This window comes from Diadema antillarum, unplaced genomic scaffold, assembly GCF_040938485.1.
Source record: "Diadema antillarum isolate AM-2024a unplaced genomic scaffold, OU_Dant_1.0 seq00000235_RagTag, whole genome shotgun sequence".
NCBI classification, from domain to species: domain Eukaryota; kingdom Metazoa; phylum Echinodermata; class Echinoidea; order Diadematoida; family Diadematidae; genus Diadema; species Diadema antillarum.
Window position 1 is genome coordinate 1 of NW_027271284.1, and position 12,692 is coordinate 12,692.

The 12,692-nt window shown below is 38.7% G+C and overlaps 1 protein-coding gene across 1 annotated transcript; it reads left to right on the plus strand.

Moving 5' to 3' along the window:
* Window positions 1-690: 690 nt before the first annotated feature.
* LOC139729371 (uncharacterized) lies at window positions 691-12,225 on the plus strand (the record flags this gene model as incomplete). The annotated part of the gene is made up of 3 exons (XM_071640298.1): window positions 691-905; window positions 2,145-2,279; window positions 12,099-12,225. Coding segments are annotated over 3 exons (429 nt in total), but the record flags the coding sequence as incomplete, so codon positions are not given.
* Window positions 12,226-12,692: the final 467 nt, after the last annotated feature.

Sequence of the window (12,692 nt, forward strand, 5' to 3'; positions counted from 1 at the left end):
AGTATCAATCCCTGCAATGCCTCAGCATGATTTACAGTATCTGGAGGTCTGGTAATGAGCTTTATTCCAGAGTAGCTGGTATCAGTAATATAATTTGGTTTTGGGGTTGTTGTTTTTTGTTTGTTTGTTTTTTTTTTGGGGGGGGGAGGGGCGTGGGGTAGAGGAATGCCCCTTTCTCCCCTTTCATTAACATGAGGAGTATGGACCTTTACAAATTTTATTTTCTATTTGTTTACCAGTTACGAAGTGTAAAAATCTATAGGAAGGGAGAATAGCTGGCAATCACCACAGTTGCAGCCAGAATTGTAGATTGTTCTTAAAGTTGTCATAGGTCTGGTTGCTTGCAACAGATACCCTGGAAATTAACCTGAATTTGCATGTGGTATGCAGATTTTGTGTGGGTATGTGTGTGACTGTTTAGGTAAGTGCTTGTGTGTTGTGTGTACATGTGCAGTAAATGATTGCTTCACATTAAGTACTTGTGTGTTATGTGTACGTGTGTATTAAATGATCGCTTCACGTTACACTTCTGGCCTTTCCTTGTCTGGATACAATGTGTTTGCTGTTTTATGTCGTCTTGTATTATGTTGTAAGCATGCCTAGTGGCTGTGCAACAGAAAAGCCACCTGACGTACAAACGTATGGCTATTATTGTAGCGAACCATTTTTTTTTTGGTCATGTGTGCACAGAATGATGCAGACTATGATTCAATACCCCCTCCCCTGCCACCAAAGAGGCCCCTCTCACGCCCCCAGATGATGACCGATGTCCAGGCAGCGACACGTGAGGCTGAAGAGAACAACAAGCAGAACAAGACGAAAGCTGTGGCCAAGGATGGACTGGTGGACGGCGCTCAGAGAGCCGGTGTTGTCGATGCCTCGTCAAATGCCGATAAGAATTCCAGGTTTGCCTATCAAATGCACAGTGCATATTTTTCTGTGATACATTATGACAATACAGCGATGGTTGTAAATAAGCTTGCCAACATTATTAGGTAATAGTGAATGTTCAATAATTTTGGGAAGATACATTATCAATTTTCAGCTGTAAAAAAAATGGGCCTCACAGGGCTCCATTGGAGACAAAGGTAGTGCTTTGTCTGTTATGACAGAGTGATTTCATCAGAAAAAGAAAAACCTCACGAATTGACACGCAAACTTCTGTCCAAAAAGGAGCGAGTTTGAGCCAGGGTGGAATATCGCTAATGCATTCAGCAGCCAGGTTTCCTCTGTCAAAGGAATTTGGTCACATCGCTGATGTTAATTGCCAGATTGATCTGGATTCCGAGGACACTCTGGGGGTGTAGACATCAGAGCAGATGCAGCGATGCAACCTACAAACACTGTTATTTAGATTATATGACGATATAGACGTCATTGCCAAATATCAAATTATCATCAAGTACGAAAGGTTATGGTGCACCACCTCATGTTTATACAGCAGTGAAATTTAGAAAAAACTCAAAGCCTCTATTTTTTTTTTTTTTTTTTTTTTTTTTTGGGGGGGGGGGTTGTTTCATGTAAGGTTTCAGTTATGGCATTAAAAGTTGACTGCATTCTTGAAAACACTGATAGAAAGAGCTTTACCCTGTCCACTTTTAAAGCCATTTCATGGTGATTCCTGAGGGGCACCCAGTAAAGAAAGAAGATTGCACATTGGACAGTAATTCTTTGCCAAATATGTGTATATTGAAAACAACACTCAAATCTGTCTGCCTGCTGCCAAAAAAGCCTTCAAACTCGTCTCCTTGAGGAGAAATAAAAATTATTTGACATATTTTACGTGCAAAGAGCAGGCAGCTGCATGACCTCCTCCAACACCCCTATTCCAACGCGTGGAAACTCTGCCCCACCCTCAACCCCTCCCTTCCTCCTTCCAGGTTTCTGTGCAGTCATATGAGCCAGGTACTGTCAATTCTAGGAGCACCTGAATGAAAGCTGAACATTGGCATAGTTGTGCTGTCAAAAATTGGCAGCTGGACTGGAACGCTCATTTCATAAATGGAATGAGTGCACTGGAGAGGTACATGTATTTGTTTGTTGTAGAGTACTGCAAAGCCACTACTCAAGAACGTAACAAATATGAAAAACAACCATTTCCTTTTCATTTTTTTTTCTTCTTCGTCTCTAATCTCATCACCCAGAGTCCAAGACAGGGAGGGGCAGGAGCTACGGAAACGCAAGCGAGAGGAACGGGAGGAGAAGAGCGCCAAACTGAACGAGAAGATCAACGAGATGAGACGCAAGCAGCGGCGAGCCGAGGCCTGGCAACAGAAAAGGTCATTAATACGTCTCGGAATGGGGGTTGGGGTCGGGGTGGCTGTATCATTAGCGGTGGTCTACTTCTACCTGTCCTGAGATACTAAGAAAGAAAGAGATATTAAGCGAGTGTGAGAGAAAGAGAGGGGATGGACTCTTGAAAAAAAAAAGAGAGATAGAGAAAAAAATATATAGGTTACAGGGCATCACTTTAGCAAAGACAAAATGTTCAGAATTGTGATGCATGTGAAGAATAGGAAAAGAGAAGTATAGTCTTTTGAAAAAGCTACCGAGTTTCATCTCCCCCCTGTGGCGTTGGGACAGTTAGCCAATGACCTGCCCAGGACGTAGTCTAAAAGATGAGTGCATAGCTATCCATGTTACAGCAGTGCCTGTCACCTTTTCTGACGTTTTCTTCTGGCTAGCTAGCTGGTGGAGTTCATGGTTTCAAATGAAATTAAACCTAAAAACAGCACTCAGAAGAAATTCAAGGGAAGAAATTCTGCATAACCAGAACGATAAGTGAGTAAATATTAATGCGCCACTGTCTGTAAATTTTTACAAAATTGCTATATGGAAAGGCATCCAGAGGATTGGACAAGAAGACAATCCCATGCTTTGCTGGGCAACCTTTGTGTAGTCCTTGTTTGGATGGCTCGGCGCTGTTGGTGCCAACCAGGTAAATCTTAGCACTCCACGCCTTATTCATTCCATAGGAATTTGTCTCCTCATGAAAAAAAAAGAAAGAAAGAAAGATGAAATTCAGTTTTGTGCCCCAAAAATGTGCAAAACAAAATGTTCATGTCTGGAAGTTGAATGCTCACTGATTCTGTTTTCAGGCACACTGATCTATTTCAACACTCGTGTGCTAGCCCTAGAAACAGAACAGGCTTGATTCTAGCTTGGTATTTTGTTTTGATCCTTTCTTTTTTTTTAATTCAAAGTATATTTTTTTTTTTTTTTGGTGCCAGAAACTGTTGTTACTATCAGTCGTGGTAGTAAGCTGTGAGGAGATTAGTCGTGTATACAGGGTTGTGTGTAGGTACATATCATGACTTGAGATATGATATGATTTGATATTTGTCCAAGCCGTCCTTTCATCTGTCCTGCTCATTGGCAACTATGTGTATTGGGAATGTCTGCGCTGTCTAACCATGTGCTGTAGGTGTGTAATGCAAGAATCTTTATAATAAGTAAATGACTGTGGAGTGTGCTCTCACTCTCTCTTTTTGCTGGGAATCAGTTTGTTTGTTGGGATGTACTGTCATAAATCCCTAGGAATGCTGGGCTGGGATACGAAAAGATAAAAGGCAGGTGTATTGGAGAAGAGATGTGCTGAATGCAGTCAGCCCTTTTGATGAGTATAAGCCCAATGAGATGGGTAGAACCGAGCCACACTGTATGCACAAGTTCTCCTCTGATTTCCCGTCACATGTTCCTGTAATGGAGGTTTTATGGTGCTTTCACACAGGGGTGTGAGAGTTCAGAATATAGTCTGATTTCAGAGTTTTTACTCTACCCCAAAACCCACTTCATTTTTGCAGCTCAGATGCATTGAAATGTACACAGTTTAATGCACATTAAACATTTTTTCAAGAGTTTCAGCTTCTTTTTTTTTATACTTTATTCTACAAGATCTTTCACATTAAATCTGGCATAACCATCTTGATGCAATTGTTCACACCTAGCACATTGTGTTCAAATAGATTGCTGGCTATGATCCACCATCCACTTCAACATTAATAGGTGATCAATCACCCATTCTTTCTTGGTATGTTCAGTTTGCTACTGCACTTGAGACGAAAAAAGCACTCATTTCTGGTTACTCGGCTTACATTTGTGCCAAGGAAGTTGTGTGTCGTCTTTAGACATTGCTGTGTATGTGAATCACTATGATATAGTCGGCGTACGGTGGATTATAAGAAATGATGGAATAGACTCGTCAGTGATATGATGTGTCTGTCAGAATGTGTGCCAGTATAGTGTTTAATGATCTGCTTTCAACCGAGTAGTTGGTTGTGCTGTGATGTTCCGTCAGATTTAGTACATAATGGTGATCCTGTGTCAAGACGAAACGAACAGATGATCATTGTGGTGCTCAGAAGACTGTGTAGTGTCAACATGACGTGAATATTTTCTGCTCCTCTAACATGGAAAAGAAGCTGGGGATAGAGGTTTGCTGCTTGTGGGTTGTTACAACACTATGCATAGTGCTTTAGATTAGTAGTAGTGTTGGTATTTGGAGATTAAGGTGACAGTGGACTATTTAAGGAGTGAAGATGTTCACAAGTGATTATATCCCTGCACGTTGCAATGATTTGGACAAGTCTATGCACTGTGTGAAGATATGAAAATACATCTGTGTGTCCCGATACATGCAGGCCACTTGCAGGAATATGTTAAGTTGTACACTGACATCATTATGAAGTGAAGAGTGTATCAAATCATCTGTTATATCACAATGTGATATGATGATTAATTTCATTTCTGCAAATATGTTGCAGAACCCCATTATGAAGTTTGTGCAAATGTGATACTGCAATTCATTTTTAAGCCTCCGTTTTCAGACAATGCTATCACTATGAGTCTCAAAAAGCCAAGCTGTCTCAGTGAAATATCTTGACTACCGGTACAGTCATACTTAGTAGAAACTATAGAAATTGCAGATTGTGGGATGAGGAACTCAAATGTTGTATGAGATCTTTGTTTGTTTGTTTGTTTGTTTCTGACATGTTGTTAGTGTAACATGTAGCACATGCATCTTTGATGAATAACATATTTTAAAAAGATGTTCGATTATTTAATGAATATTCAGGGCAGGATTTCTTGTTTTCTGTATTTAATGCCCCAGAAAGATGCAGGAGGTATTTTTTGTTTTGTTTTGTGTGTGTTTTTGTCACTGTTATCATTCCACTTTACCAGTGATGCACTACGGATGCATTTTGAGCATTTGGCATCAATGGGTAAGCAATGCTGCAATGTCAGTCCAAATTTAATATTGTTTGCATAGTTGTATCATGCAATGCCATACTTTAGGAATGTTTAAGGTTGAGTCTTCAAGTGGTCAGTGTTTGTCTCCATCGAAGCAGTAGAGTTTCTGCAACAATGTAACCCCATTGCTGTAGTTTCTACTTCCTTGGGAACTAGATTGTTTTTTTGGGGGTTTTTTAGGGGGGGGGGGAAGCATTGCTTGTGTCGTAGTTATTTGCTTGATATGAGATATAACCACTCTTTGTCAAGTTTATGGCAAGTTGGTTCTCAAAACCAGCTGATGGCATTCCCTAACACCTGCGTGGTTATTTTCTTTGATATAAATCACCTCCAGCAGACATGAAATTGAGGTGAATCGTTTGTGTGGCAGACAAAGGGAGGGCTACCATGCCTGATTGTCAAAACAGTATTTTCTCCGACTGAAATCCGTTGAAACTGTCATCATTACAAGCTGCGGTAGAGGCTTCTAGCATTAGTATTTCAATGTGACGTTTGAATTGTAGTGGAAATATTCAGGAGTATCTCTATGAGAGATAAAGCATGCCTGCCAGCTGTACATGTGAAATCAGAACATTTTTGTTTTCTTTCTCCTTTTTTTTTTTAAAGGGAACAAGAAGCTTTATTCATCCTTGTGGTCCTGTTTCTGGTAATATCTCTTGATAGTGAAGTTTATGTGCAAGATTGATTGACAGAAGTTCCTGTTTTTGTTTTGTTTTGTTTTTTGTTTTATTCCCATTTATTCAAATTAATTGATTCTTGCATTTAGTTCTTTTTGCTGCAAACTAATTGACAAATTGCCCTGCACTGACGTAAATAAGCACCGATTACTCAGTGTTTAGTAATAACCATGATTGAAATTAGAGAGCTGGTTTGACTCCATCCTGAGCATGTCTGCCCATGATTTTCATCATGGCCACACCATGAAAACACTAAATAATTGGTGCTTATTTACGTCGATGAAGGGTGATCTGTCAATCGGAGGGGGGGGGGGGGGGTTGAATCAACCCCCCCTCGACAATTTCTGCGACCATTCTGCCGTGCGAATTTTTTTGACCGCGCTGCTCACTGACTTTTTACTTTCAAGTCTCGCACATCTTTTGACACCATTTTTGCGAAAATCGCACATACCATTATGACGCTGCATGACCTTTTATACATGCTTGTCAGACCGAAAATGGCTCAAAAACGTGATTTTGTGTACAAAGTTTGTGCAAATAGAGTTTTCTCACCTTATTCAAAAAGATATGATTATTTTCACTTTCAATGGCTGAAATCAACTAATTTTAGAATAATTATGCTTAAGATTGGTTCTGTAATAATTTTTGTGGACAAAAAACAAAAGGTCGAAAAACAACAAAATACATAGGAAATTCATAAAACAATAGAATACAACTGTACATAAGAAATTAATCTCGATACCAGATTTTTTTTTTCAAGTACCTTGTTAGGAATGCTACAAGGAATAATGTCACCAGAAATTAGGATGCCATTTGCTTTCTTTTCTGAATTAGAGCAAAATTCATGATTTCACAAATGTTAATTAATGTGAAATATAAAAAATGAAAATTCAATTTTTTCTTTTATAGTTTTGGAGATTACGCAACAATTAATGTATGTGCCAATTTTCAGGGCGATTGCACAATCGACGGCCGAGATCTCGGGGGGATTTGAATCAACCCCCCGGCCACAGAACAGGCCAAAAAGCCCGGCCTGGTTAGGGTTAAATGAGTTAAAAGGTGGGATTCTGGTAAATGCCAAGATTTTATTTCACTTGCACAGTGCCTAAATTTGATCATAGGGTACTGTGTATGCCATATCTTTTGTGATGGTTTTGGGACTTAGTGTTAACTGATTAATAATCAAGACATTCACAGCACATCAGCACATTGCCTCCTGTAACACTGATGCAATGTATATTGTCTCCAAAATGGGAAATACTAACACTGCTTCTTGGAAAAGGATGACTCTCGAGACATTCTCAATCGTGAACCAAACCACTTGGGAATTGTCTACAAGTGTTGATTCATAAAATATATGGCATACACAGTATTAGATGAAATTAAGATATAGCCAACATATTCATATGTTTATTCATTAAATGTATCAGATCATAATCATACTGCTAATGCTATCGTCATCATATATCATCAATATCACAATCATCAAAAGTCATGTGAATTTCATCACCAGTAGCATGAATAGATGAAGAAAACTGCAGAACCAAACAAATTAATCTGAGATCTTGGCCCCACAACAAAAATCTATTAACCGGTTGAAGACGGACTGATTTTGCTACAACACGCATTTCCCATAGACACCTGCCCGAGTATACCCAGAACTCGTCCTCAACGGGTTAAAGTAATCAAATGTCAATCACTGCAATCAATAGTTACTTCATATTATTTCACTTCAAATGTATTTCCTCTTTCCTAACAATTTTTGTGTAGCAATGAATTATTGAATGTGGTGTGTAGGGCTGGATAAAGTTTATGCTTATTTTTGTTCTTTGTTTCAGTAGTACGATTGAGATCCAAGTACAGCATTGTCATGATAGACAATATTGTACGGCTCTCTCATATGAGAGCAGTGGGCAAATTTTTTATACCTCTTGGTGCAAGCATACATTTTTTCCCCCCAATGTATAAGTGTTCTCTTTGTCAATTCAGTCAGCATTGTATGAAAACTTTCCATTATGAATCTGATCAAACTCAGAGAGAATTGATACCTATTTGTAATGCTGGAGTCAGAATATATTTCCATGTGTCCAAGAATGTAATAATACTCGGCCCGCTAGGTTTTGTTCATTCATCCTGTGGTCTGTAATGCAGCAGGTATTTGCTGAAAATGATTGCAAGCACATTTAGTACGCATTTCGGTATTGAGTTTCGGTCAATATCAATCATGCAGCCAGTTGATATCTTTTCTAATATTTCAGTACGGGTACTTGTTTGTTTGTTTATTTGTTTGTTTGTTTATTTGTTTGTTTTTTTCCCTTATGGGTGTGGGAGTAATTTTATACATGTATCTGATATATGAGATATCAATATAATCATGTTCATTTTGCAAACAGAATCATTTCTAAAGTGAAGTCATAAGTAACCTTCCTAAATGTGATGTATGCAATGCAAGTACTACAAGGTGTTAGATGTTGCTCTGTGACTTTTGGAAACCAATTTTCAGAATTTGAGAATTTGTATATATGAGGGTTGTGTCCAAATGCAGCTCTCCTGGGTAGCTTTGCCTGTGCATTGTGTGGATACATTGGCAGATTTGTCATCATAACAAAGCCCAGACTCATTATTAATGTGACTCTGACATCATTTTGCCTTTCTGTGTTTTTCTGTGTGTTTTGGTAATGAAAGGATGAAGCTTATTATATTTGTCCTCCTCAAACCTTGCTTTGAGGAACAGGCTTCTGCTTTGTGGAGGGTTGATTTCCCCACAACTTGTCCTTGATATGCCCTGAACAGAGCCACGAATGCAGTGCAGTTAAGTCTTCATTAGCGTGTGACATTTATGTCTTAGTGTGTATGGCCAATGTGCAACCCACCTCACTATATGGTTGGAATGGAACAATCTCAATCTGGCAATTGAGGACAGTGGGCATGCGCCCTCTATTGCTTAAACACAGCCAGTGTGCTATTCCTTATCAAGTCCTGCAACTTTTTTTCGACGGTGTCACCAATTAAAAAATGTTCTGCTGCAGAAAAACAGCAGCAACAAAAAATATTAGGATATTTTATAGATTATGCAACACTTTGAATTGATGACAAATTGCTCAAGATAGTTGAGGATGCTCTTAAACTCTCATTGCTTTCTAAGCTGTTTTTGATCCAAGAGAATGTGATGAAATTCCAAAACATGTAAGAAATCATCCATTGACATAAAGTACAAATGTATGTACCGTCGTGGCAGTCGCACTTGGTTTTTTTTTTATTTTATTTTCTTTTCCCTGCATGAAAATATGTTGCCTGTAATGTCATCAAAATTGGTCTGACAATGTCACTTCATTGACTTTTCTAGCAACTGTCTGAAATGATGAATTTTTTTTTTCATTTGATTTCATACACATTGAGAACAGTTATATAGTTGAAGTGTGATAGAAAGGATTGCACAGACAATGGCAGAATGGCTGAATACTTCCGCAAGTGGACACACTGTGGAAGCCGTAAATCATTTTGCATTTGTTGCTATGGATATTGTAGAGATTCTTCTTTTTTTTTTCCTTGTGAGAAGACTTACAAGTTGAAAAGTGGGTGAGAAAACAAAAGGCCATTAATGAAATGTGAAAATTAAGATTGTTTCAGGCTAGTATGGAAAGGATACTGCTCTGGAAATATGGATATTCAGCTTTGAATTTTTATTTTTTTAATCTGTCACCTAAAAAAAAAGAAAAAAGAAAAGAGAGGACAAAATTGCCTCCTTTTTATCTTGTTTATGAACTACCTCTCCAAAAGAAGAGATTTATTGATCACATGAGCTTGAGTTGTCCGTATTCTTTGAAGCTCTTGATCAATGATTTTGTGGATATCTGTGAGGTTTGTCCAGGGGCCTGTTGCATAAAAGTTACTATTGTGGTAACTTTGCCATCCAATGGTAACTACCATGGCAACAATACTCAACAGCCAATCAAAATCGAGAATTCCATGGAAGTTACCATTGGATGGCAATGTTATCATAATAGTAACTTTTATGCAACGGGCCCCAGAACTGGACAGCTTTGATAAGTGCTGCAATTTAGAAGTTGTTGTTGGTTTTTTTTTTTTCAACAATCCTTTGTATTATTGCCCGTGCCATCATGTTGATCAATGTGTGGGATGTTTGCAAGGGTAGATGTGTGTATCCCACCTCAGCCACCCCTTGTCTACGGCCGAGACAGCACGGCGATTTTGGTGCGTGCCAGGAGGGGAGAATGGACCGAATTTTGCAAACACTGGTCGGAATGCTGATACTTTACGAATGGGTATGCTTTCGTCCAAACCAGGTTCAATTCTGTCATTTGTATTTTCGTTTGGGTAAGCTGCATGCAAAATTAAAGAAAAACGAAGAATCAAATGTCAATGGAGATGAATTATATGTACCTCTCTTTGGCGGTAAAGTTCTTGGCGCCATGATGAAGACGGTGAAAAGAAAAACCTGTGAAGTTTCATCATGAATAAAAGTGCAGAGTATCTTTGTGTGGAGGAAGTGAAGGATGTTACACTATCTCTGTTTGTACATCACCCAGTAAATAAGTATTAGTTAATATATTGTACAAATGTGTATATTTGTTTGTGCTTTTATTTTTTATTTCTTTATAGGGAGTCATAATTATATCATGAAAGTGTGTAAAGTCCATAAAAAAAAGATTTGAAGAGATGTCTACCTACTTCATGATTCGAAATTATGATATTTTTTTTTCTATCGAAATGATAGCAGTGATGAGCCAGTACTTGATTTATTTTTTTCTTAAACAGAAGTATCTTTCATGTATTTGTTTGCAAATGACTTCTAAGGCATGAAATAGGGGAGGAAAGAAATCATGAATATTCCCCATCTCCTGATCATTGTCTATGATTGGTAAAGCAGTGTTGGTACAATGAACCTGCCCCTGATATATATTTACGTGAGGGGATGTGAGTAGGGTATAGGAGATGCAGTGAAAATAATCCAGTCAAATTAAGTTGCCTTACTGTGAGGAAAATAAGTTAGAGGACCCAATACTCCGTCGAGTATTAGTGAGGATGAAGTGAGATATTTGTGAAACAAAATGATATGCAGGAAGCGTTGATGTAAAATTGCTTGTGCACTGTGTGCAGACTTCTTGAGGGAGGGGTTAAAAGAAATAAGAGCAGATACAATTGTGCGTTTTAATGGCAGTTGCACTGTATATGCATCTGCAATAAATATAGAACAAAAGGAAATTGGTGAAGTCTGGTTTTTTTTTTTTTTTGGGGGGGAGGGGGATGGTGGGGTTTGAGGGAGGGGAGAGGAGATTGGGAAGAGCAAGGTGAAAGCATGAGTCTGTCAAAAGCATATGTCAAGATGTTGGTATTGATGTTTAATGGAGACTTGGCACAAGTTTCCATGTTGTAAAATGATTGTACAAAGACTTCTTATTCTCATTAAATATGTACATGTTACTCTCCAAATGCTAGAGTCCAGCAGTGTTCTGTGTTCTGTGAAAGCTCCAAGTGTCGTGAAGGGTTGCCTGACGTGTGTTGTTTGCGCCACTCAAGACCGGTGTCATACAATGTATCTGGTGATGGGCAGGTTTCCCCCGAGCCTGGATGAATGTGTTTGGGAAAGCTGTGTGGATTGTAGGAAGTGAAAGCTGTAACTGGTGTTGTGCAGTCCACAGTCCTGGACTAGAGAGGGCAGTATGAAACAATGAAAGTAATGTCTACAGTGACTGCAAACACAAGGGGAACTGGGTGGGACGAGTGGGGAGAGAATTTGTGTCCTTAGTTTTATTACATGTCTATCTCTGTGTGTATGTTTGCATTGGTGTGGGCAAGTTTATAGGTTTATTGCAACATTACACACAGTTTGTACTCAGTTCATTAATAACCTACCACACACTTTATTCACTCTTTATGATAAGGCTCCTTTTCCAGCAAGTCTAGAAAGCTCCCTGGTTACATGTATATGTATATTAAAAAGGAAGAAGAATTAGGTAATTCTGCAAATAACAGAACAAGCTGGTTGAAGTGAAGCAGGCATTAAATGAATTTTTAGATGGCAGAAAAAAAAAACACCCACAGCTTTTTGTTTTTATGATTGCAATATTGTCTTTGAAAACGAGTCCAATACAGAACTTAGCTCATATCCCCATGTTGTTGTTTTCATTTTTATCTCCCTGCTTGTAGGCAACCCCTGGAGGTGTCTCTCAAATCAAGCTCGCGCAGACCCAGGCCGGCGTCGAGTAGATCGCCTCATAAATCTTGAATCAAAATCAAAAAGAAAAAGCAGAGGAGAAAGAAAGAAAAAAAAAAAGACTGTACATCAATATTTATGTTCATTATCCTTTCTGGGGACCCATCAAAAAACAACCAAACAAACAAACAGAAAAGATTCTGTTGTAAGAGAGTATCAAAAACATTTTCTTTTTTTTTTCTCGGGGTTAGGGGTGAAGGGGATGTAAATTCTGCAAGCCTCCATTTGGGCTCACGATGGAATTTCTGGAGCAAATCTTCCACCCAGGAATTCATCTCTTTGACCGTGATTCGGAACCAGATACAGAAAATGACTTTGATTTTAACCATCTACTGTCAAAGTGGAAATTTTCAAGCATTTCGTGCAACCAGAAACCAGCACAAAAATAAAAGCATGCGAATAGGTTTGCCTGCTATATGTACCACTATGTAATGTCTTGATCCATGGAATTAAATACCCTACACTCTATTTACCGAACTCTTTATCTTACTCGGTAGAGCACAAAAAAATTTCTCGCGTAAAAATAC